General features: G+C 35.0%; 1 protein-coding gene across 2 annotated transcripts in view; it reads left to right on the top strand.

Annotated features, from left to right (window-relative positions):
* PIBF1 (progesterone immunomodulatory binding factor 1) overlaps positions 1-26,902 on the top strand; it is a 105,965-nt gene that overhangs the window by 57,882 nt on the left and 21,181 nt on the right. For both annotated transcript variants that reach the window (XM_058045116.1, XM_058045115.1), the window contains exons 11-15: positions 5,382-5,547; positions 8,821-8,971; positions 12,928-13,018; positions 16,284-16,386; positions 18,169-18,299. In XM_058045116.1, the coding sequence (XP_057901099.1) occupies positions 5,382-5,547; positions 8,821-8,971; positions 12,928-13,018; positions 16,284-16,386; positions 18,169-18,299 (642 nt within the window). The remainder of the gene's footprint in view (positions 1-5,381; positions 5,548-8,820; positions 8,972-12,927; positions 13,019-16,283; positions 16,387-18,168; positions 18,300-26,902) is intronic.

Raw genomic sequence — 26,902 nt, 5'->3', positions numbered from 1 at the left:
AATGTGGAAGTTTTTTTTTGACAGAATGAGGATCAGAGGCCAATACAAAATAAATGCTTAGGATGCTGCAAAACACAAAAATCTGCTTTGAAGCAAGCAGCTTTAAACAAAGCTTCTAAGCTTTCTCTCTCAGATTTTACTGAACCACATGCAAAAGTACTGTATGCTTAATTACTTGATACGAAGCAAATGTAACATCTGGTAAGAACTTGAATGCTAAATCAAGTTTACCCTTTAGTGTCTAAGCTATATGTTTCTGGATTTATTTTTTTTAATTACAACCTGAACCAGGAATATTGTACTGAAAAAAATCTCAGCATGTTGTTTGGGAAAAACAGATTTTAAGTGAAAATTATTTCCACAAACAAATTTTTCATTGCTTAAACAGTTTGCAAATGACATGTTTTATCTTGTGTTTAATCATTATACTCAGAGCTTTTGTTGTTATTGGAAGTATTTAAATTTGTTGTTACCAAGTGCATTGTTATTTTAGACCAGCTTAGAAATAGTTTTATGTATTTGATAGACATGAACGAAGTAATAAATACTACAAAAACCTGAAAATTCCTATAAAGTTGGTATAAAAACTTCATAAAATATGTCTTTTTAAATTAATGACAGATTTCTTACCCATTTTCCAGTAAATATTGAAACAGACTTTCATTTTGTGAAATCAGCCAGATACATGACTAATGAGACTTAATCTGAGTGCTGCAAAAGCTGAACAATGAAAGCACTTGAAAACTAAAGATCTGAGTTCTTACATTTTTAATTATTTAGTGAGTAGCATGTGAACACAAATCATGGGAAATTTTTGATTGTTCAGAAATAAGGCAACCAGTTTTTAGTGCCAAGGAACAAAAAGAGAGCGAGTGGAAACAAGATCCTTTGAGTACCCATGTTTGAACTGGGGTCTGGCAGTTTGCTGCATGTATGGACAGGATTTGTGCAGTCTGTGGCAGATTGAATTTAATTGACGTCCTTCTGGACCACTGTTTCTCCTTCTGTGACTCCAATTGGCACAAAGGAGAGTAAGGAAAATTCATTTGTGTGCTTTTATACTTAGGTTAGGGCACTTTGGAAGTGAGGAGGACTTAACAGGCAGACTCAGTTGCAGAAGGTGAAGAAAGTTAAACTAGGATTTGAACCTCAAATTGCAAAAGGTATGGATGGGTAGGATTTGAGGAAGGATGCCAAACTCCAAGGGTGCTGAAGGAGTAGAGAGAAATCCAGAATGCAGAGAGTAGGGTTATAAGATAGGAATGGAGGCTGAAGAGGCTATGAACATAGAAAAGAAGAAAAACAGATGTCCTGGGAATAAAGAATGAAAAGAGAATTGGAATTCAAGAGACTGGGCTGGTGCTAGGACAGAGAAGGAGAAGGTCAGGAGCACGAGGGGGCATGTTGGGGCTGGAAGTAGGAGGTTTCCAAGAGGACAGGTTAGGGAGAAAATGTCTTTAGCTTTCTTTGCAAATTTGGCACTGAACCAAAGCACAGACATTTGTACAAATATGAGAGTATATTCTAATTGCCTTAAAGATCTTAGATCTGGAACTGACCCAACTGTGTACTCAGGGTGATTTCATAACTTACAGGGTTTCTTTCCATTTTTAAACTTGAAAACAATTCTAAAATATATCCCACAAAGCTTTAGGTTGGTATAATCTGGTTTACAAAATTATAAAATTGTAAAATTAGATTTTCATGTTGTATCATTTTGGTAGGACTTTCTTTGTAACATGCATTATTTTTATTTACTTGCTTGTCATTCTTTCTTATCAACAAGTTTAGTACTAGGATTTGTCATTTCTTAAAAGGGTAATTTTACAAATTTATTGTCTTCTAATGTACAATTGTTCAATTACCTTTTTAAGGAGTACTGCTGTACATCTCAGGTTCTGTAGGTGGGCAGTTTATAGTCCCTCCATTCAAAAAGACTTGGTTGCCATATTTTCTTCAGTATCCAGACTACATAATTTTATCATTAAATCTTTCTGTTTGCTCTCTGGTATGCATATTTTGACACATTATTATATCATTATTCACTACTTGAAAAACAAGCTTCTCTGATTAAAAAAATCTTTCAAACCTTACAAAAGAGAGTTCAAGTCCCTCTCTGAGTATTCCCTCTTCTCCTTTACTCTAGTAATAATTTTTTTGATAACCATTGTATCACTGCATTAGCAAACTTGAGGCGTCATTGACTGGTCAACCTAATGGCAGAGAGACATAAAGGAATAGAGACCTCATTCTAGATGATTCTTACGTGTGAGATTTTTTTCATTGGCTCAGTCTGTTATTTCTCTTTGATTCCCAGCCCTCATTCTTCTGTGAGACTAAAAACTCTACTCTTTCATTATATCAAGTTTGCTAAAATTTCTTGACGGAGAAAAATCCTGTAGACCCACATTCCACTGTTTGTTTTTTTCCATAATAGTAGTATTAAAGCATGGGGTGGTTTTTGGTTTTTTTTTGTTTTCCCTCAGAGACCATCTAGGCAGATAAAGGAATGTATTTCAGCACATTGTGTTACATGACTCTGTACACACATGCACACACACTTGAGCTGAAATAGTAGCCAAGAAAGCAGAGATATTATCTGGCTGAGGAAAAGCAAATATGACAAACTCTGAATGGTGCTGTGGTGAATGAGTTACTAGTGAGATCAACAGTGTAGTAAGGTTAAAGGAAAACTGACCCATCATAACCTTGCCAGTGCAAAACAGATCATGCTCGTGTAAACTACTTCAAATCTCCAAAACAAAGGATAAAACTTCTTTCTGAAGTTACTGCTCATAATTGGGTAGAGAAGCATGCTCTGAAAGCACCCAGTTGATTGAATCATCAGAGAACTACAGACTTCTCCACCAAGTATAGAAAGTAGGTACAGAGAAGTATGGGTTGCCTCTGTTTGTGCATATTTGCAGTGTGTCAGCTCAGTACAGTACAGGTCATTGAAGCTCAGAGTGGTTGAAAGTCTGAGGCTGTGTACAGGAAGGCATTGCTGTTTGTTTTGTGTTGAGGTGGAAGGTGTGAATTTGTTGCTGGAAGTCAATAAATATAACTAATACTTAAATTAAATTAGTGTGTTTCATTGGTTTGTTGGTTGAATGACATGTGTCTTCATTAAGACTTAACTATTTTGTTCCAAAGCATTCTTCCCAGGATTATAAACAATGTGTGTAATGGGACAGATTTAGTGTCATGTCCGCAGCCACTTGGGTGCAAAGTGTGGAGAATTCTAGAGTGCTGAAATTTTTTTGTGTGGTAAAATGGAAACAGGAACATATAGTCAGAAGACAGTAATGAAAGTATCAGCACTTGAAATGACTGAAGTAGTGGATAGGTAACTGGCGTTTAGCAGCTTGAGTGCCATAACTCTGTTTGAGAACAAATGTCATGCTATTGAAAAAAAAATCGTTTTTAAAAGAAAAACTTTAGATGAGCTCAGTATGCAGAACTTCCAAGCTCTGCTCATGCAGTGAGGAAACAATCTTATTCATGCATTGGACTATTTATACATAAATGGCTGTCTACAGAGCGATTATCAGGGACATCATAATGACACCTGTTTGTTCTGTTCAAATGAATTCCAGTGAAAATTGTTCCTTCTTTGTGCCTTAGAAACATTCCTACATCTGAAATCCTCAGGGAAAATATTTGAAGTAATCCTCTTGGTTTTGTTAAACACTCTCCATCCCACCTAAAGATTAGGTGCTAAATAGGGTGGAATTGTGTTGCAACTGTTATTTGACAGATGACAGCTAACACAACAGCCATGCTGGGCTAGAGTAAAGGTTTATCTGGAAATCCTGCAATTTGTTGTGAAGTGGCTTCAGTGTGATAAGTACCATCTTGCATTTAATGGTACTCCAAGAAGTTCTCTGCGTCAAGTTGTTCAGTATTCTCTCAAATAAATGTTATTTTTTAGCATCCAAAGCATCTTATGGTAAGGAATTCCACAGCTTTCATGCATGAAGAGCAATTCATATTTGTTCTCATTCTGCATCATTGGATGACTTCTCATTCATCTATTGGAAAATACACTTGATTACTATCTCTGTTCTCCCTTCTCATGATGTGACAAGCCCCTTATTTCTTCCTTTTCCTTATGCCATCTCTTTTCCAAGCTGTAGGGTCCTAGCTTGCTTAGGTGATTTATTCCACACAGTGCAATTGCGTGAGTGTGTGATGTTGCTGCATGTCAGATGTAACCCTTCCTACCCTTCTCTGATGCTCTGACACTTCTGTTCCTTGTCAGGTGAGGTTCTAGAATGGTTGCCAGCATTCAGTAATGCAGGCAACAACATGGAATTGCAAAGTGACACAGTGAGTTCTGTATTATTTATTTCTTCCACAGCAATTTCCAAAATGTTTGTTTTTACCATTATTTAAAACTGAAGCAAAGTTTTAATGGTTTTATCAAGTATAATAAATCCTGACATCTCACTTATGAATGAAAACTGTCAGTTAGGAGTTCATCATTTAATGTATACGGTAAGGAGCATTTTTAAAACCTGTGATTTACTTTGCATATATGTCTTTTGAATTTTGTATGTTATTTAATGTGAAGATTCTTTAGATTATCTCCTGTTCTTCACATCACCTAAATTTTCATCAATCTAATATTATAGTATTCTATTGTCAAACTTTTTTACACCTCATTTTTGAGATTGCCTGTTAAGTAGAATGGATGAATAAGATAAATGAAGTCCACTTCTGAGTGGAATCTTATTTGTGACTTATAACTACCTTATAGTGATTTTCTAAAAATTATACTTAATTTCTGTTTTTTGAGAAGGATCTGTGATTCTGAGTGACTGTGGAAATAATTACACCATTGTGGTCTGAGTTTTCTTTATATCTTTGGGTATGGAAGAAGCAGTGTAGCAAATACCCGTATATCTCAAAGGGTGCACCACTGATATCACTGATGTCTAATGCCCCTTCTCCCTACCACATGTAACACATGGTGGTGAAGAGGGAGGGCAAAATTTCATTAGTGTCTCTCCAATGAAAACACTTCAGTGCATGCATTTGTCTACCAAGAAGGAGATTCACATTGATCTAACTCCTTAAGAATAAGGAAAATAGGTATGCTGTAAAGTCATTGTCATTTGATTCCACATTAATAACATATTTAGAAAAGCCATTGACAGAGGTTTCCACCTACTGTGTTGTATTGTCATTATAATAATGAATTTTCCTAATGCTGTCCTAAATACAGGTTACAGTAGTTGCATACTAATACTTATTAAGGTCTACAAAATACTACAATATTAATTTTTGAATTTTATATCTGTGGTGAACAGAGCTAGGATATATTCCAACTTTGCTTATTTTTGAATTGTCAAAACTTTTTTTTTTCATTTTTCTTTTAGGTATAGACAAATGCAGCTTGGCACAGAAAGCAAAGTTGCTGAACTTCTTCACCAAAGTAAGTTAAAGTCCTTTGAAACTGAACATGTTCAACTCATGCAACAAGAAACAGCTAAGAATCTTTCACAGTGCCAAATGGAATGTGAGAAATACCAGAGAAAGTTGGAGGTATGTTATATAAAGAGACACTTTACAGGGCATTAACATAGTTGTTTTCAATTTGAATGTAAAGTGGAAAAGCTTGGAGAAAAAGTAACAACATGGCGTGGCTGAATTAGTATCTCCACCAAACTGTGGTCAAATGACCCAGAAGCAGAGTCAAATGACACAGCTTATTATGTTTGATCAGTTTAATGGAACAGAAGGTCACAGGGAGAGGAAAAAGCAAAACAATCTCTCATGGAAAGATGTTAAAGACAGAACCTCATTCATGTGGGGCTTATTTATCTGCTTGTATCACAGAGCTGCTTATGCCAGTCTGTGTGAGGATTGTAGGGAGAGAAGACAGTTTCACCAAAAAAGGTACAGTGAATTCAGTGTCATTATTTGCAACTAGGACCTGTAATAGTACTGTTACATAATAAAATAATAAAATAATTTTTATTGATATACAATTTCTGGAATAAAATTTTCTCAGCTAAAAGAGTCAAGGTGAGCATGGTGTATACAGCATTGAAAAGACCTAACCTTGCTAGTCCTGGCATGATGGGTTACCTTGGTGGGATGCTTGACACCCACCCAGTCACTCATTCCTCCTAAAGAGGATGAGGGTGGGGTAAATAAGCTTTTAAAGAGCATGGGTTGATATAAAGATAGGGACATCACTTGCCAATTACCATCATGGGCAAAACAGACTTGATCTGGGGAAAACTAATTTCACTTATTACCCATTGACAGGTTGGATGGTGAGGAACAAAGACAAAAAGTAAAACATCTTTGCCCACCCTGTTCTCTTTTATTTTAACTTTCCTCCCTCATTTCTGACCCTTGTACCTCCCCCTTCCAGTGCAGTGCAGGGAGGGATGGAAAATCGGGGCTCAAGTCAGTCCATAGCAGCTCCTCTCAGGAGGAGTTTCCTCCTCACACTTTTTTATCCTGCTCCTGTGGATCCTCTATGTCCTGCAGCTTCCTTCAGGAGAAACTTTCCCTCCTATCTGGGCTCTCCACAGGTTGCAGTGCCTTCTGGGGATGTCCACCTGCTCCAGTATGGGGTCTTCTATGGGCTGCAGTGTGGCCATCTGCTTTGGTATGGTCTTTGATGGTCTGCAGGGAAGCAACCTGCTCCACCATGGGCTGCAGAGCTCCATGGCTGTGGCAGCTGGAGCACCTCATGCCCTCCTCATGTCACCTCAGTGTCAGCAACATGGCCCTCTCTCACTTTTTTTCCCCTCACTCCTCACTGCCATGCACCATTTTTGTGCTTTATTAAGTAGAGTTTCCTTGAGGTGCAGCACTTTTGGCTGAGGGACACAGCCTGGGCACCTGCAGCCAATGCACCTGTTAATGTGGGCTTTAACCACTTGGGCCTCTTCATCTCTACAAGCTTAGAGCTCATCATCTTCAAAACATACATATCATATCCTGTTCACTTATTTTAATCTTGGAAATGTGAGTATTCCACAGAGAACACTTACTTTAAAACCACATTTCTTCACCTGTCCAAATTTAGTCCCAAAAAGATATCATAGAGTGCTATTTATGAGATTAAATGAGATTGGTAGTTTCAAACGAATGTCAGGATACAAACTGGACTGGACAGAAGAAAATTATTTGTATGGCAGCCTTTGTTTTTTGGGGCAAGGATGCCAGTCTTCAGATTCCCACATTTCTAGTGCTAAACCTGGCTAAGTTGTTTATGAAAAGGAACTACAGAGTGGCAACAGAATTAGAGAGCTTCAGATAGACTTTAATTTCTTGTTTTGTCCGTATTGGGACATTCAGATCCTGGCTGACGGGGTTAGTTGTGGTCACAAGCACTGGGAGTGCCAGTTTTGCTAAACTTAGAGGTTGCTAAATAGATTTTTAATTGCACAGACATGTCTAAACTTGGAGAATGTAGTTCAATTTGAGTTATATTTTCATTTTCTTTGTGGAAATTTTTTGATCTGACAATAACTCAAATATTTGGCATTCAATTCTACTGACACTTTTGGCACTTGTTTTTCTCTTTAGAGAGACACTTTTAAATTCTTTCATTTAGAAATATGCACTTAAGTGCTCTTTCATTAAGAAATATTCTTGCAGAATTAATATTTGATGTCTGAAGCTTTTATTTTTTGTTCCTTTTGACTGAATTCTTGGGGTTTTTTAATTTTCTTTCTTATATATAGCATTAATGTACTAAGGTTTTTTCCCTACCATTACAGGACGTTAGTCTTTATTAATAGTGTTGGCACTGGTATCTTGTGGCTCAGCTACAGCTCTCTGGACTGACTCTTGCTTTTATTTAGGGCATAGAGTAGTTTCTCTTGCTAACCTAGGAAACAGATGGTTTTTATGTTGCCCAGTTTTGACATATACATGTATTTCTTCTGTGACACTGGACTGAACCTTTGATATTCAAGTGGCTTGTTTCTCTAAGCATTGTGAATTCTTTCATGGTTTCAACAGTGACTCTAATATTACTGCACACTGTGCATATATTTATGTACCTGCAAATCTATATTCACTTGTCATTCTGAATGTTTGTGATTTTTACTTGGAACTTAATATGAGATTTCACAGCAGTACCACTTGGTTATTACTTTACCTGTATGGTGGGATTTTTTCTGCAAAGTATGTAGATTGCTATTTTACATATCAAGGACTTTCTTATTCCAGTTTGATGTGTTTATTTGGTCAATGTTTTTTCCCATTGTCTTTATCAAACTTAAATTATTATGCAGGCCTTCATAGCTTTTAATTTTGAATATGAGTCTTTTGTTTAAGCTTAGTGGATTAAGTATTTACATAAGTCTTGAATGTTAATAGCATATTACCTTTTATTAATAAGTAAGTAATAAGACTGGTATGGCTTTAATGGCAAATTTTTGTATTTGTATTCTGCACAGGAATGTTCATAAATTGATGACTGAAGTCAGAATCCAGTTAAAGCAACAAAAATTATTGCATTTATGCTATTTTGACTGCTGTGTGTAAATTTTTTTAGTTGTTACCTGGCTTTTCCTAAGTTTCCTTTAAAATTCTTGCAGCTTTTTCAGACAGCTTCTTAGAATTAATAAGGCCTCAGCAGATAGGCCTAAGATCTGAGAGTTTAATCTTTGCAAGATCATATTATTGAAAGAATAACTACTTTTTAAAGTACTTTAATCTTTGCTGTGCAAAACTTACATCAAATATTTGCTATCATACCAGTACACATTTTATATGTATTATATTTTGCCTCATTCAAAAATCACTGTAATGCTGAATCCCTCATCTTTCCATTATTCATTCTCACAGGTGCTTACAAAGGAGTTTTACAGTCTTCAGTCTTCTAGTGAAACCCGCATTATTGAGCTTCAAACACAGAATGCTGAGTTTCAAGCAAGACTAGATACGTACGAAAAACTTGAAAAAGAGCTTGATGAGATAATACTGCAGACAGCAGAAAGTAAGTTCTGTCACAAGTTGTTTTATCTGTAAGTGTTTCTGGCATTACAATATCATTTTTCTCATGACTTGGAAAGAATTACAGTGTCTGTCATTCTTCTTCGTTATGCCTGACAAGTAAAAGGCAATAATTATTTTGATAGAAAATATAAATGGCTGGTTTCTAAGTGTACTTGTAAATATGTATCAAACATCCATATATTTAAGTTTGTGGTTATTGAAAATCAGCTCAGTATTCAGTCATTTCTCTTTTCCTTATTCTAATTATCCATTATAGTTAGATACACTCTTTAGGATTTGTCCATTATTTTAGTACATTTTAAATGTCAGGAAGCCTTCTTTGTTGACAGGCAAATACAGGTTTTATATTTCATTACAGTGATTAATGTGAATTTTTAACTAATTGGGAGGAAAAAACCTCTTCCTTCTGTTGAATTAATAATAATTAGACATTAAGTAGTTGCTTGTGGCAGCTCAGTCTGTTCCAAATACTAAACCATGGATTAAATTCTTACCTGATTACTCTTGAAAATTTCTGTCTCTTATTTGAAAAAATTAAAATGTTCCAAAACACAGCAAAATTTGTGTAAAATCTCTATTTGGTTCTTAGCCTAAATCAATCCACAAAGCAATTAATTTCTAATTAGAAACTCTGACTCTAATCTTGAAATCTTTTAGCCAGTGGGTAGACAGAGTAGGATATTTTAAAAATTCAGACTAATTCAACTGTCATCTCCTTTTCTTCTTCTTCCTCCTTCAAAAAATAGTCACAATTTATAAAGTATAGAAGATTATTGCATAAGCTTTATATATAAACAGTAGTGTCTGATAAAGTGTGCATTATCAAGATGTAGTAATGTTAGTGACCAGACTGCACATTTTATGCACTGCAGCCTGTACTTAGAATGGCCTGAGTACCCAAAGGTTCCAGTCTGACCATAAGCACGTTTGCATGTTTGCTGTGTACACACTTCTGTTTTAGTCAGTAATACATTTTTTGAAGTATTTGTGTGTGTGTGTGTGTGTGTGTATACCTGCCTAAGGAGTATTTATATATTAACACAGAATATTTGGACCTTACCTTCATTTTCTTCAAGGAGAAAGTAGAGTTCAGAACACTGGTTTTTGTTTACATTGGTTTACGTTTTCTTACGCATCTTGGGACAGCAGTTAAGTTTTTTACCACATCATTCTTAACTTCTCAAATATCTATTTTAATTACAATTAACATTCTATGCTGCAGAATGCTAAAGAAAGGAAAATTTGCAAATGAACTGTTATTTTAAAATACAGTGACTATTTTCTTATTTCCTTGGAGAAAAAAAGGAGTCATAGCTTAATATTATTTCAATATACTTTCTCTTTAATACTGAACTTGCTATTTCACTGTATTTGATACACAAAGTTAACATTAATACTAGTTAAGTCTAGTATATTAGGGAAAACAGAAGGAAAAAAGTAAATTTTTAAATAAACACTTTGAAGGAGAAGACAGATGTACTTCCTCCTGTGTCTCAAATTATGCCCTGATAGTTAAATGTCATCAATAGGTAATGGTAGAAAAATAACTGAAAGGAAGTATAACTATTTTTTAAATCAAGTGTTTTATGGAAATACTTCAGTCCATCTTTCTTGGAATATAATTTAGACTGAAGTATTGTGTGGAAGACAATTAGAGTTTTCTACAGACTTTAGTGATAATAAGGATTAATCTTCATTCCTGTGGTCACCTCTTTATATTTAAATAGCATATAATTCTTTTTTCTTCATCCTGAGTCATGAAGCCTCTGCTGTTTTACACTATTTAGGGATGTCAGTGAGGGTTGGGTTCTCTGGACTTTTTAATAAACTGTGTATTTATTTACACATGTGAGATGGCTTTTGTCATATAATATATAAATCACATATATATGCACTTTTTTTCCCTTTGGAAAATATGCATGTGGAAGAGATCACTGAATTTTTACTGTTACTTCCTGATCATTATGCCTCACTTTATTAATATTGAAATGACATGAAACAGCTTATTCAGGAAGCTATCAACAATTTATATAGCCAGTTCTTACAGTGCCTAAGAGGTTTCCAGATGAATAACAGTAGTAAATTTCCTTGGCCTTTGTCTATTCTTCCTTTTCAGAGTACAATCTTCATGCTAGGGTATTTTTGTTGTAGACTAGTTGTTTGATTTTTCTTGTTTCCATTGCTCAGTATCTTTCTAAGAAAAAGACTGAACCCATCTATATCCTCACAATGGCACGTCCTTGCTGAGTAGCATAAGAAACTGTCATTAAGAAGTGTCCCCTAGCTTATAAAATGTAAATTTACACCACAAAGTCAGGCGAAGAGCCTGGAATGTTGTAAGAGAAGAGAAGCACACACTGATACAGAATATTATTTCGATACCTACAACATTTCCAATTTCTTTTGTGTTTGTCTTCCTGATGTGGCATTTACTGGGCACTAGAGACAGATCTGAATTTACAGGACAGGATCTTACTGACATTTTTCTGAGACATTTGACACTGAATATGTAACGAAAAAGAAGGGTATTAACAAAGCAGGATAAATTATTCTTTATGATTTTCTGAACCAGAGGTGTTTAACAGCACCTAAGAAGTCTCTGTCATATTTAAGACAGCTCTGAAGTGCTGGTGTCTTTGTAGTGCCACGTTAGTAAACTTTTTCTGTCATACTTACTGAAATTTCTATATTGTTTTTAATGTACTAGATATGTGACTTACCACAGGTGCTGTTCTAGAGGCTTTTCTCTTTCTAAATGCGTTTTAAGAATCCTTGTTTAAAATAGCATTACAAGGGTATTAGACAAGTGGCAAAGAAGTTACAGCATTTTGCAAGTTGTTGAGAAATGGAGGTATTTCTGATTTTGAGGCACTTGAGCATTAAGAAAGATGAGTCAGATAGGACTCACATAATTTCCTACATTTGTTTCTCCCGTGTACAACTATTTGATTCAGCAAAGCTTTTGTGTGGCGCCTGGGCTGGTGTTTACTTGTTCTCCCTCTTTCTCTCACACCCCTGCCGCTCCCATTTTTCTCATTGTCCCCCTTTACACCTCCTCTCTGTCCCACTCTCTCTGCCTCTTTCTATTTCACACATACACTTACTCTTTTTCTTTTTCTTTTTTTTTTCCCTGGCCCACTTCATCTTACAGGAGAGCGGAAACAAGAATTCCAGAACTTGAAATATGAACATAGACATTTTAATCTTGCTGCTCTTGGGATTTCCTTTCAAAGCAATTATAATCTGTTTAAAACCCTTAGAAATGTGTTTTCAGAAATCAATCACCTATGGAAGCAGAGATTATTTTTAATATTTCTATTTTGCATGTACTTAAGAAGCTCTTTTTTTGGCCTTCTCTGAAGAAATGGATGGCATTTGTTTTCATCAAGTGTGCTGAAATTTCTGATCACACAGCCTTTCAAAAATCATAGTGAGCAGCTTCACTGTGACCATTTGCAACATCAGATGTGTCCCTTCTGGTCCCATGGACTTTGTTATGTCCTGTCACCTTAAACACTTCAAATTTTGTCTTCCTCTACCTTCTCATGTATGCACTGAAAATTAATTATTTAGATTAAAAACTTAAGCAACCTAACTTTCTACTGCTGAAGTAAACTTATACAAGTAGTATGTATTTTGTGACCATACCAACAGTATGAATATTCAAGATAATTGAACTATTTTTCTTTACTTTTGTATTGCATAAGTCTTACGTAAAAGATAAAAATGAGAAGTGTTGTAAGTAATTAAAGCGTGGCACTAAATTTGATGTTAATGGTGAAAAAAACTGTTCCACTCAAGCCCAGAAGGTTACACCAACTGAAAATTTAGCTTCTAGAAAAATGTTTTTGCATGTTGAGTTGTAGATAGAATTGCTTAGAAGTTTATAAGTTCTGGCACTGTTCTTCAACAGCCCCTTTCTGCATTTTTCTGCAGTGGAAGATGAAGTTGAAGCTGAAAGGGTTCTTTTCTCATATGGATATGGTGCTAATGTTCCTACAACAGCCAAAAGACGACTAAAGCAAAGGTAAAAAAAGAGTACTTCATGAATTCACTTGTTCGAGATAAACTAAATGAAGATTACATGCATTAGGTTTTGTATTAAGATCAAGCTAGTTTGATTAACATGAAGAGGTTTTTTAATGGCTTAAGTTTACAGGAATAGATTGAGGACTAGGACCTGTTAATGTAGTTGATACATATGAATGAGCATATTTTTGTAGGTCATTTTAAAATCTCTTCTCATTGACTTTTAGAAAGATTAATTATAATTGTATAAAATTAAGCAGCTGTAAAAACAGATTAGTTACATTGTTTACATTTATATAATAGCATATGCATTATTAATAACCTAAAAATCATTGTATTTAATAGTAAGAAAAACTTACTATGTCAGGATATTAAGAAGGACAGTAGTTCAGAGCATAACTATTTTATCTTCACTAATACAGGGTCTTATTCCACTTGCATTTTTTTTTAGTTTACTCTGATTTGGTCAATTTGAAAATTTGATCAACAGACTAAAATGATGCATAGGTGAAAAACATACCTCTTGATCATAGTCATTTTGAACTAATAAATTTATATTATGCATTGTCTTTAAGAAATAATAGTGACATTTGAATGGCTCATTGTGAGCGTGTGTGTAGTGGCTGTGACTCAGTTCTCCCACACAACTAACAACGGGGTAAAAGGAAATGACCTCAGGCTTGCCAGGGGAGGTTCAGGTTGGACAAGTTCTTCACAGAAGTGGTTGTCAAGCATTGGAATAGGCTGCCCAGGAAGGTGGTGGAGTCACCGTCCCTGGAAGGTGAAGAGTGTGCTAAAAACCTCCATGATCCTGTTGCACACCTGGTTTAGAAAACTGTTGAGAGCTCTATAGCACCATTTCCTAAAGCTTCAGTTTATTCCTCTTTTGTCAATAGTTTGGGCACTTTTCTGAGTTTCCGCTTGGATCCTTCTTTTTCCTCACTTTATTTGATTCAGTTTAGATTATTTACGCATATGACAACTCTGTTGAATTTCCTTTGAATGCTGAATCTGATGATCAGGCCAGGATTTCAGATATGCTTGGAAGACACTTTTTGAGCTTAGAAGCAGCTCTCTTGGAATGACTCATATACTCCACTTTTGTTCCAAAAGGCATTGACTAATAAACTGACTTAATCCTTCATAATAGTGTTGGAGACTTCATAGAGTTTCTTTATCTTTTAGAATTAAAAAGATTTAAAAAGCCATAAAAGACTGTGTATGGTTTACCTGTTGTTTTGATTCAAGGAAAACTGCCAGGCAGATAATGTGTGTGATGCCTTTAGCTGCCAAAGTTTTTAAAAGCAAAGACTCTGACACCATCCTCTATTTAGCACCATTAAAGAAACACAGATAAATTTTCTGCTCTCTAGGATTGCTTAAGGAAAGACAATCTATTACAAATGGGAATAATCTTCTTTCTGGAGTCCACTACCTGCTCTTTAATCCCAGACATATGGGATGCTAAATGAAGAGCTCCTTTAAGTTCACATCATGCACTTCAGTCTCTCAAAGTTTGTACAAAATGGACCTTTTCAAGCAGTGTGGGGTCTGTACTTATTTGGCCACTTGCCAGAAAACAGCTCCTTCATTACTTTAAACATAGGCATTGTACATCCTTAGTACTAAACTGAGCCTGCCTGGGAGCGCTCTGAAGCATCAAGACCAAATGGCCTGTAGAAACCTGTTGCCATAAAACAGTTCTCAGTGTAGGATAAACTACATGTGAACAACATATTGGCAGTAATTTGCTTGCCATGCTGACTTCTCAGCTATGCCTAGGAACTGCTTGGGAAGTGTTAATGAGAGAATACAAAACACTACCAGGATGACTTTGGTGGTTTGCTAACAAGGAATTACCACATTTTTGAACACTGCATAATTTTCTAGTATAGTTGGAATCAAATGTTTCCAGCATAAGATGCCTTTGCACATCAGTCCCTTTGTCTCTGCTTTCAATTCAAACTAGTCAAAAAACATACTAAAAAGTATGCCTGAAAGGTGTACTTGTGTTATCCTTAAATATTTGCAAATTCAGGTGAAGTTCACCGAGTAGTTGAAGCCTGGAAAATTACCATGGGCTGCATTCCTAAATTTGCCATGGGAAGGTATCCAAGTTTTCACTTACACCCTAATAGCTACTAGTCAAAAAAGTGGTTCCTTTCTCTTTTGTACTAGATGAGATTAGTGCATGAAAGAGTATGTTTATAACACAGATAAAGATTGTTAAGACTTCTGCCAAATCCAGAAGTCTATTCCATTTTACTGAGGAAGAGATGGATGTTATGACTGGTCAAATTTTCCGATAAACTTCATACAATCATCTAGATTTATGCATGCTTAAGCCTGAGCTTCAGGTCAGTCAGTCTGCTTTAGACCACTCTACCCTCTCCTAGATTCTGTATCACAGTCAGGAAATGGGTGTGGAGTTACTCAAGAACCACCTGGATGCAGTCCTGCACAACGGGCTCTGGAGGTTGGACTGGATGGCCACTGTGGTCCCTTCCAACCTTGCCCATTCTGTGATTCATAAGAGTTTGGAGGACTAGGTTAGATGTCTGCTAGCAGGCTCTGCAGTGCATATTGAATCTTCCCTTTCCTGCCCATGGACCTGTGCTCTTGAATAGATTCACACCTCTTTTATTCTGGACATAAAGCTTGCAAGAGGTTGAGGATCTAATTTTTTGACTAGGTTGTTTAAGTAGGTCAATAATCCTTTCTCTTCAAAGTTAATCTGTGACTTTACATAAGAGTTTATTTAAAACAAAATTTGCAATAATATTAAATTATTTAGCATATTAAATGTCAGACAAAACAATTTTGCCTCTCTTTTGAAAGTGATATAATACTACATTTTCAGTGTTTTGCTGCAAAACATATATTAATGAGCTCTTTAAACCATTATTTAAGTTAGAATTAAAGTGAGTTTGTAAAATTGCTAAAAAGTAAATAATCATAATTAGATGAAGGATTTTGACAGTATTTCTACAGTTGTGTAGTATTGGACAAATTGTAATTACTATGCATAAAATATTACAATAGCATAACTCTGCGAATGTTATTTTAGTGCTGTTACATTTTGTAATATTTTGACTGTTTTTCTAACTTTGACTATGCAGCATGTTTAACTCTATAGTTTATATATGCTAATGTTTAAGCATTGGTGAAAAATTAAGGCCATCAAATCCTGAAGTATAAATGTTAGAATTTCTTTTGCCTATCTTGGAAAAAATTCAAGTTGAGCTTGCTTTTTACTGGCACAGTGTTCACTTGGCAAGAAGATTGCTGCAGCTAGAAAAGCAAAACTCATTGCTTGTGAAAGATCTGGAACATCAGAAGGAACAAGTAATACAGATTTCACAAGAGGTAAATCATTATTACACAAAAATTCAAATATGTAGAAACATTACGGAACAGCTGTTCATAAAATGAAATCTTTTCTAAATAGTGTTTTTTATCTATTTGATGTTAAAAAATGGCCTCATAACTAACCAAAACTCCATGATAGAAGTTTTCAAAGAAGTTTATATTATGTTTTGCAACTAATATTGAAAGGAGGATTACTTTACAGGCTAAACAAGACTGTAAGCCAGACAGACAACATTTTGATTTCTGAAGAGAAGAACAGCCAGCCAAGCTAGTTTGTTCTGTTTGATACTTAATTGTTCAATGAATGCATCACTACTTCTTACACAGCTCTTCTGTTAAATCACTTTTGAAGATATTTAACAAACCTCAGCTTGAAAGGTCCCAGAATTAGGGCAAACTAATTTTTTTAAAAAATCTTTAAATCATCTTTTAATTTTTCTCATAGGAACAAAAGGACAACTAGGTTTTCTATTAGATGATGCCACCATATGTAATTTCTAGGCTTACTGTTTCAGGAATAGTAACAGCTTAACAGTTTGATTTTTAAAGCTACAGTAATTACAAATTAGAATTACTACACCCAAGTACTTCACAGAGTGCAAATACTGAAATTTCTACATATTTTTAAATTACTTGAATTTTATAAATTGTATGTGTATATATATGTCTATATAGGTTATTTCAATGAAAGATACATGTACAGTGAAGTTTGGGGATTTTTTAACCAATACTTTAATTTTTTATGTATTCTTAGGTATATCATGGTAATTTCTATTTGACTAAAACATATTCTTTCAGGTTCTTACTTGGAAGAAAGGAAATTGGTGAATCATAGTTATCCTTGGTATTCTTCCATATCACTATCCTTTGTCTTAAATTGTTCTGTGTTTCACTTCATTCCTTACCCACAGTAGTTTTTTACTTGCCTCACTGATGAAAGATTCACTATCACTGACCTTAGCTCAAATTCCTGCAGCTTTCCACAGGAGCATCTTCAGCTAATTTTTATCCTGTCATTAAATTTTTGATCTTTTACCATATAATTGTATACATTAAATCATAATACAACCCAGTACAAAGTTAAACTTTTTTGTGTAAAGTTCTAAAACTTTTCTTTGCTGTCTTTACATGATTTGTACTCCCAGCCATTGTTTTTCTTGATTTTTTTTTAGAACAAACTAGGGATCCTGTAGACTACAGCATGCTTAAGTAGCCCATTATTTTTCTTTCCACTGAGAGTTTGTTCAGTCATCTAGATGAAGTCTAGAACATGGATAAAAAGCTGATGCAAAAGTGATTTTTTCAGCTTTTGGTTTGAACGTGGCTCAAATACTGCTACTTAAGTGCAGTATTTATTATACAACCTCTTCAGCTTTTTAAAGGAGGGAAGAAAATACCACAGTAAGTCAATAAGACCATAAACAGAGGCATTGTGACTCTACTTTTATTTTTAATCAATGGAAGCTGTTACATTAAAACCCTTGAAAATGCAGATTAGGGGAGTGTAGAGAGTGGTATCATTATTGCAGTGAAAATAGCACACAATTAGAACAGAAAAGTGTGAAGATAGTGTACTAGTAATCAATTTGAAGGAGGTATGTTTCCTTTTTTGTGTATATAATAAAAGGTTAGGAGTTTATATTAATATGCAATTGGTTAAAAACAATAATATCCAATAATAGTTCAGTACTAATCAATAATAATTGTAATAATCAATAATCAGTAATAATTGTGCTTTATAAGTTAAAAAATTAATGGTAGTGATACCTTTTTTTGCAGCTTGACAGAGCAAATTCTTTGTTGAACCAAGCTCAACAGCCATACAAATACCTCATTGAAACTGTGCAACAGAGAGATTCTCAAATAAGTCTACAGAAAGAACATATTGCACAACTTGAAAAAGATTTCAGGTAATTAAAATCACTGATTCTTGTTTTACTTTCTCTTAAACTGAGGGTAAAAGCACTTATATTTTTATCATTAGAAAAAAATTGTGCTATTGTCCACGAAGTTGAGATGTTAACACTCCATCACTGACCAGCTCCAGTCCTCATGCTGGAATTGTAGCACTTGTTATTTCCCTCACAATGTCAGAAAAGGTACTTTAGTTTTGGAAAAGTAGCTGTGACAGATTTAAAGTGAGTTTGGAGTTGAGAAGAGCTCTCATGAAGTAGAGAAGAGTTCAGAAAACTAGAAGGAAAGAATGACACACCATTTGTACAACAGTAAAAATCAAGAAAAAAGTTGGAGAAAATTATAATAGCATAGTCCACCAGTAAAGGGTATTTCAGCCAAAATTAGAGCATATGTTCTCATGGAGACTCTGATTTGCTACTGTATCCATCTGTCAGCTCTCTCTAACCACTGAGCAACTTCCCTAACATCTGATTCCCAGGTAAGCTGTTACAAAATAATATTCCTTTCAAGGAAGTTGATGGCTGAGTCCCACTGCACTACAGAAGAATTAGCGTTTTAAGTATTTGGTGTTTATGTGGTGTCTTGGTTTAGGAATAGCAAACGTTAACTATTAGGAGATATTAATGTGATTCTGTTATGAAGCAATTACATGAAAAATACAGGATTTTCCACTAATCTACTGAAGCAATTAAAATAAAACAGGATTCACCCTAGCTAATACTAATCTTACATATTGTCATACATATGTATGTATTCATAGTGTTTTGATGGTTTGGGATGGTAGTTATCCCTTGAGGATAACAAAAAATCTAAAAAATGCCTAAACATGCTTATTATCCAAGCAAATCTATATATGAATCAATAAGTTTAGAAATAAACTGAAATATTAATTCATAGTTCCTGACGATATTTTTCACTGAGCTTAATTTTGATTCACTAAGACTAAATCTTTTTTAATTCCAGAATCAATTGTTTTTAATATTTTCCTAGAGTTGTTACATTGTAAGAAACACCTCAAAGTTTAATTATATTTTTCCAGAAAATGAAAAATCCCAGTGTTCTCTATATACAGTGTCTTACTTTCCATTTGTGAAAAGTATGAAAGAATTGGTCACAAACTTTTAGATTATGGCAATAATAATGGAATGGTTTTGTTATCACAAAGTAGTTCAAAAGTATCTCAAAAGGAAGATAGAAGGGGAATGCATAGGTAAGGTCATTTCTGAAAGTGTGTGTTTCAAGCTTTAAAATCTAAAAGAACTTAAATGTGTTGTTAACAATGATTTTCTTGAGTTGAATGGCTCATTGCCAATAATCTGTATGCTTAGATATTCTTCTTAAATTTACCTTACAAACTAAGGTACCTAAATTAGAGACTTAGGTTAACTTTCCTTAATAGTTCATGGAAGAAGTGACATCTCCAAAAAGTAATTCAGATTTCGGGTGGAGTGAGTTACTTCTTAGAGATGCCTATTGCTCTCCATTAACTGTAAAGGATTTTTTTTTTCATTTTAAAGGGACTCAGGTTAAGAAAGAAAATGAATCTGCCCATGAATGTGAGCATTCATGGTAAACATGCCAGCAGTACTCCACTGTGGGGAGCTGGGGTGTGCTCAGCATTCGTCTATGTTGCTGTAAATGAAGTGTGTGGCCTGACAAAAAAAATACTATAGCAGAAAAAAGTAACACTTACTTTGCACATCAGTTATTTTGGTAAATTTTTTTCTGGTAGTTTCCAGTATTCCTTGTAAACTGAAAATAGCTTTTACTCCACTATCACAAGTTTGCCCAGTTTCATAGCCCAGAGAAATTCTTGAGAACAGCCTAATGTTTTAGGGCTTTTGTGCATATTAGTAGTCCTTAATTTTGTTATTCATAACTCCATATTTAAAACAAAGGTCCTAAACTGTTAGCTGGTATTCTCTGGCATACATGAGAAATCATAATTTGGGATGAAATTGATAATGTTGATCCTTTGCTTTCCGATAAGTGAGAGGAAGGTTAGAGGTAGGGATTTCTATCCAGAGAAACATTACATTCAAGAAATTTCTTGTCATGAGGATAACCTTTTGGAATCTGCTGATGACAGTTTTAAATTAAAATATCCCTTAGGTGATTTCAGATTACTCTCAGCTATTGCAGAACTGAATCAGAATGGGATTTAAGTAAATTAATGATAATCCTACCAAATATATGCCAAGTGAAGCTCTGCTGGATCAAAAGATTTAGCCCACTATTCCTATCCCTCTTAGTTTATTAAACAGCATTTTGTTGGTTTGTGCGTGGAATATTATTGAGAGGATGAGTTCAGAGAATTAATGCTCCTCAAGGAGAGCCTTAAATTCTGCAGATAATGTTGGTGCTATTAGAAAAGTATTAATGAAAACACTAAATATGGTTTATGAAGCCTGGTCTGTTTGTATTTCAGAGCTGAAGGAAAATTTTAATATTTGTAAGACCATTTTAAAATGAAATTGTTCTTTCAACCATTACCTATGATTAATAGTTGATAATACTGCAATTCTGCAGCAGCCTCTATTCTGAGGTTTAATATGTGCTACAGTTACACAAGGTACATTATTTTTTAACATTTTAAGTACAGTAATGCATTAGTCTTTTTTCTACACAGCAATTTCACAAGAACCAGCTACAGGAAAAATAATGCTTGAATTCTTGTTTTCAGATGAACCTTCAAAAATACTAGTGATTTTTTGGGTGCATAATTTTTTTAATCTCATATTTGAGTACCAGATTGGAGACAAATTAATGTGGTGTTGATAATGCCTGCACCCTGAGAATCAAGACTTAATTTATCCTTACAGCTGCTCCACGCTTGATCATAATTTTCCTTCCTTTTTATTTAGTGTGCAGATTCAATGGTGGAGGGGTGTTCTTTTCATGTTGTTTTTTTATCTCATCTGCTTATCAAAAGAGAACATTCTGTAAATCATGGATTCCCCAAGCAGAACAGGCACATCTGTGTTATCAGTGCCAGTTTTCTCTTATCACTTCCCACTCAACTTGAGTGTGGAGGGATCAGCAAGGACTTATTTGCAAGTGAATTTACTTTTTTAGTCTTAATCCGTAATTGCCTCCTATACACAGTGATCATGGCCAATAGTCTTTATAGAACATACTCCTGGAGTGATTAGGTTCCAGCAGATTTCCCAGGATGATGAGTCAACACTTTATTGCAACCTATAAATGTTTTGCAGCAACCTGCAGCACTTTGTACTTCATGTCTATTGAGAAGTTTGTTGGTTGTACTGGATGTGAGTTTGATTCTGTGATGAAACAGAGTGTTGCTTAACAGCAGATGTTGTTGAATCAGCACAAGAGGAAGACAAGCACAAGGAAGGCTATCTCAGAGAGAGACAGAAATCTCATTTTGGATGTTCTTGGGCCATATCTTTATCAATTTTTCACAAAATAGCCTAAATTCCCCTATATAATGGTCCCTTAACAAGCCACAGATGTTTTCAGTATTCTCCACACTCATAATTCTATTAAAGTGTCATTTTTTACAGCAATTATTTCTGCAAGAGGAATGGGAAAGATTCAGGCAGATCATTTTGATATAGTATTTTTCACAAGTCCTGCAGACCCATCTAAGTCTCTTTCCAGCATGGTCTTCAAAGTTCACTTCAGCTAGAACAGCTTACCTGCCTTCATCCCTAATTGTCACACCTGTAGAGCTAAGGGTCTTTCAGAGCCTTCACATCAAAATATCTTCCTCTCTTGGAAGGACTGTTCAAGTGGTGCTCAAGGTTGCCTGTGTCAGTAGCTGTCAGACTGAATCAGAGTGGTTTGGATTGGAAGAAACCTTTAAAGATCATCTAGTTCTACCTTCCTGCTATGGGTAAGGACATCTTCCACTAGATCTAGTTGCTCAAAGCACCATTCAGCTTCTCACTGAAAGGAGAGAAACAACCAGAATACTTATCAGACAGAATTAAAGTAGTGTATCCAGCAGACCTGGAGATACTTTGTTGGTTTGCTGAGAAGTGTGTCCCTTCTGAACATGTGGATCTTTAGCCATACCTTCCTGAGAGCTGCAAGAGCTGTTGTGGTTGGGGTAAATGCTTAACTGGGCTGCTGCCATTGCTGGGATTTGCATGAACAACTTCGGGACCCACTGCCAGGTGATTAAAGGGGTGCTGATACCACTGCTGAGGTTCAGGAGTGAAGGCACAAGCATATTATCACTCAAGGAGAAGGAGAGGTTGTTTAGGATAATGAGGCTCTGTCAGGTGTTGCCCACATACAGTGTTCACTCCCACTCTCATTCCCATCCCTTTAGGATTCTCCCAGGCAGGCCATGGGCTGTGCTGGAGCTTGGCCTCAAACAGAACTTGGCTCTGGGAGCAACACACTTTGTGCTTCTGAACTGAGCCATGCACCTGCAGATAGGTTTCAGATACAAAACCTTGGTCTTGAGTGACAGGGCATCTGCAGGATGCATTTATAGGTGGTCTGCATATCTCAAAATACTCTGTTAAGTAACTTCTTATTTATATTAGACCACATAGCACTCTCGTTAATAAACGTAAATAGTGATGCTTAATAAGAGCAGTGCTGTGTGTGAGGATGACTCCTTGCTGCTATAAAGAAATCTCTCTAGCATACAGTTCTTTAGCCAGAAATGAAAACATCACATTTAGCACTCCTTTGGAAAAGAAATGCTTGTAACTATGTCATGCTGTGGGAAAACAAATCTATGAGTTTCATTCTTATGTATGTAGTGAAGTAATTGTAGTTTTAGTACATAATTTTCTGCTAAAAACATCTAGGTTTATAAATAACTGGAGATGTTAAAAGGACTTCATTCATAAAGAGAGGGTATTTATTTTAAATGTAGTTACTCAAATTTCTCAGTACCAATGGCTGGTTTTAAAAGAGGTTCACTTACGCAAAAGCAATACTCAAAAGCCTTAACTGTGTGGAAAATCCAGAAGCCATATAAGGATTTTGCTCACTAAGAAGCTTTGTACTGAAATGTTCCTTACCTAAACATTTTGAGTTCTCTAATTGCCATCCAAACATGAAGCTCGACATAGAGTGTTAGATGAGTTTTTCCCATCAAAGAATGGGCAATGAGCTTTTTATGAGAACATTACCATTCTGTGAAATATGCACCATCTATTCCAATAGTACTGCAGCTTCCCAGAGAAATGCTCCAAGCAAAATTTGTAGAAATGTGTCCTTTTTATATACATTTTCTGACCTGTAATACAACTTTTAAAAAGTCCTTTGGGTTGGTTTTTTTTACAGTTTGAAAAATTAATTTTAATTTGGACATTTCATGGATAGGTTTTTAAGCCTCCTGAAACATTTCAATTAAAATAATTAAGCAATACTCTCCTAAATCTGTTTAAAAATCTGAGCTGTGATTATTTAGCTGCACAATGAGAGATCACTGAATTGTCATGTATTCTCTCTTGGAAGGAACTTTTGTTTGGAAAACGTTTTATACCTCCCTTTCTAATTATGTGACTTAAGAACAACATTTGACCTAGACTAATAATTAGCTGCTTACTTTGAGCTATTTATCTGTAATTTGCAGACAAGGGATAGCTTCACTACATGGCTATATTATATATTCAGTTATATGTACAAAACCTTTACATATACTATTTGTGTTTCATTTTTTTCAATGGCAATACTATATCTAAATATAAAATGAAAAAAAAAATCAATATTGGACTATTCAACTTCATGCTGTAAGGGCAAATTAACAGAAAGGCACAGTCTATTTCTTACAGCATCTGGAGTACACAGTTCCCTGAAAAAGAGACATACTTTTGTTTCCAAACTGAGTAGAAGTAATAAAAAAATCCAGTACTATATAAAACCCATGATTATTTTGTGTGTCCAGCATAAACATATTATTCAGAATATCTAATTATAGAAGCTTCTGAACAGGATAGTAAGTAATATATTTACACTTAAGCATTAAAAATGGTTTCGTTGCCCAAATTGAAAAGAGTTTATAAGGCTGAAACTGAGAAATGTTAGTATCTATTCTCCAGAAAAATCATGTTGCCTAAAAATGTCTTACATACGATATCCAGGCTACCATGGCTTTAGATCCTGAGTGATCTAAGCAAGACAAAACAAGCCAGTGGTTGCTATGAGCAACGTGTATGCATATGACAAGCGTATTTTATGGTGAGCCCGCATTCCTGGTACCTGGATTCATACCTGGCTGGGCTTTAAAAGCATGATGGAATGAAACTAGATGTCCTCACAGACAATTTGGTTTCTTCTGGAAAGCACACAGAAAAAGCAGGATTTGCACTGCTTTTCACTTAGTTCTCTAACCTGGACTTTTCAGGCCACAGTTCTCACAACGTGCACTTTCTCCACATTCAGGATGAGGCCATCAGTGACCAGCACTGTGGAGCACATCATGGTTTTATCTTTTTAGATGGAAGTTACAACCCTTGAGCTCTAGTGTTAGAAACTGGTTTGCCTAGACTCATAGATGGTGGCTTCAGAATCATAGCAAGACACTTGGGGCACTCCATCACCAAATGGAGCAGCTCATCCTTGCCTTCAGCTGTAGGTCTCCACTGTACATGGCAAATCAAGTTATTTTGGTGATCCATGTGAAAAATAACCTTTAAAAAGACGCCAGTGTCCATCCGGATCAGTGAAGGACCTTCTTATGTGATGACAAAGTGTCTAGTACCAACAGAAAGAGGAGGTTACCAGCATGTGGCAAGACAAGGATGATCTTTCAACAGTTCTCACTTAGGTCAGCTAAAACAAATTGTAAAGCTGCTCTCTGATTTGTAGCACTGCCAATTAAACTTGGACTAGGTTAAACTACTCTTCACTGGGAGTGTAAGGTATGTTAAGCCTAGAATCTCTTTGCTGCTATCCAAGACGTTGGTTCAGAGCTTTTTAAACCAGAAACTGAAATGGTCAGTTTTATTCCCAAGATGCAACTTTTAAAGGTATTTCTGTTTAACTTGTCATATATTATCATTCTGTCTGTTAACTCTTTTCCCACTCTGTTAAATGTGCATATGCCTCTTGCAGTATTCCTTCATGAGCACATGAATTATTCCCTTCTATCTGCAATGATGAAAAAGCACAAGTATGGCAGAACTACAAAATTCAAAGTCGCATATGCTTTGGTAATTCTACATCAATGTGTATGACAGAAAAGACATGAAGTGCTACTGAATGATATAGTAGTCCGTGTCCTATATTTTATTATAAACAAAGAAAATTATAACTGCTCTACATAGATCACTTACGTCATATTATTTCAGAAGGTATAAGCAGTATAAGTAGAATAGGTTCTATTCTGTAAATGAAACTGAACCTCAAACATGAACTTCTGGTTCAGTCTGAACACCAATGATTATGCTTATTCAGTACACTAAAGTCTTAGAGAAACTTGTATTATTGCTTCTCTAATAAGTTTTTGAGCTTCTAGAAGGATTAGTTTATGTTCTTAAGAAATACAGAAATCCAAGAAAAAGTGATATGAAAGTAACAACACATGAACCCAAGAAAAAGAAGGTATAGCAATTTCATCATGATTAAAAATGTGACAGAAAATAAAACTCTTAAAAATATTAAAATATTTTTATAGTTTTTAAAATGTTATTACTTTTCTTTTAAATAGTTGAAACAACTGAGCAATTTGGCAAAAGGATACATTTTTTTCCTGAGAATTAATGAATGCCTAGAAGGAATTGACAGTCATAATTTATAATACAGAGCTTGTAAGGAACTGCCAGAAAATCTCTGGGGCAAAGAATGATGTTGCTTATTTGAAATGAGCGGATGATACACGGCCAATTAAAGATTGATTTATTTTGTTGATCATTTCTGGATCAAATATTGGAAATATTAAATAATTTGTGTTTGCAACATATGTAATTGCTCCATTTATGAAATTTTAATATATTTGCTTTTGAACTCCTGACCTGTTTGTGGTATTATATATTTGCATTCCATATGCAGAATTGCATTTTTCATAGTTCTTGATTTATGTTACAGTTTATATTGTACAACGTATTTTGTTAAGTCATGTTAATGGCATACATCACATGTCTTCCAAGAAAATCTCTGTGACTGTTTTAACAAAATAGATTATATACTGGTATTATGCATGCATTAGTCTAAAATTTAATGTTAGAAACTGATGCTGGGGCTAAATAGGAAAATACATTTAATTATTATAGAACTGCTGCCTGGAATCACAATGTGTATGCTAAACATTTCAAATGTTCATGTGCTATAACTATGAAGACAAAGAATGATTAAAGTTAAACATTACATTCTGCTATAAAGGTATGCCTTCATGCTAAATCAGTTTTCATACTTGCTTTATAGGACAAGCTTGATCCCATACATTATCCTGGAATAAAAATATTAAAAATAACAAAAATATCTTTACAATTTTTGCAGAAACTATACAGCTAAAGGGAGAAGAGCTGTATGTTTTTCTTCCTTGTATTTGCTATTTTCAGAATTCTAAATACAGTAGTATAAAGAGTTCATATGGTGTGCTACTGCTAGTGTCTAATACAACAAAGAAATCCACATTTTGATACGAAAGTGTAGGTATAAGAAGACT

Source organism: Melospiza georgiana, chromosome 2 (genome assembly GCF_028018845.1).
Source record: "Melospiza georgiana isolate bMelGeo1 chromosome 2, bMelGeo1.pri, whole genome shotgun sequence".
NCBI lineage: Eukaryota > Metazoa > Chordata > Aves > Passeriformes > Passerellidae > Melospiza > Melospiza georgiana.
Note: the sequence above shows the minus strand (reverse complement) of the source record. Positions and strands in the feature narration are given on the sequence as shown.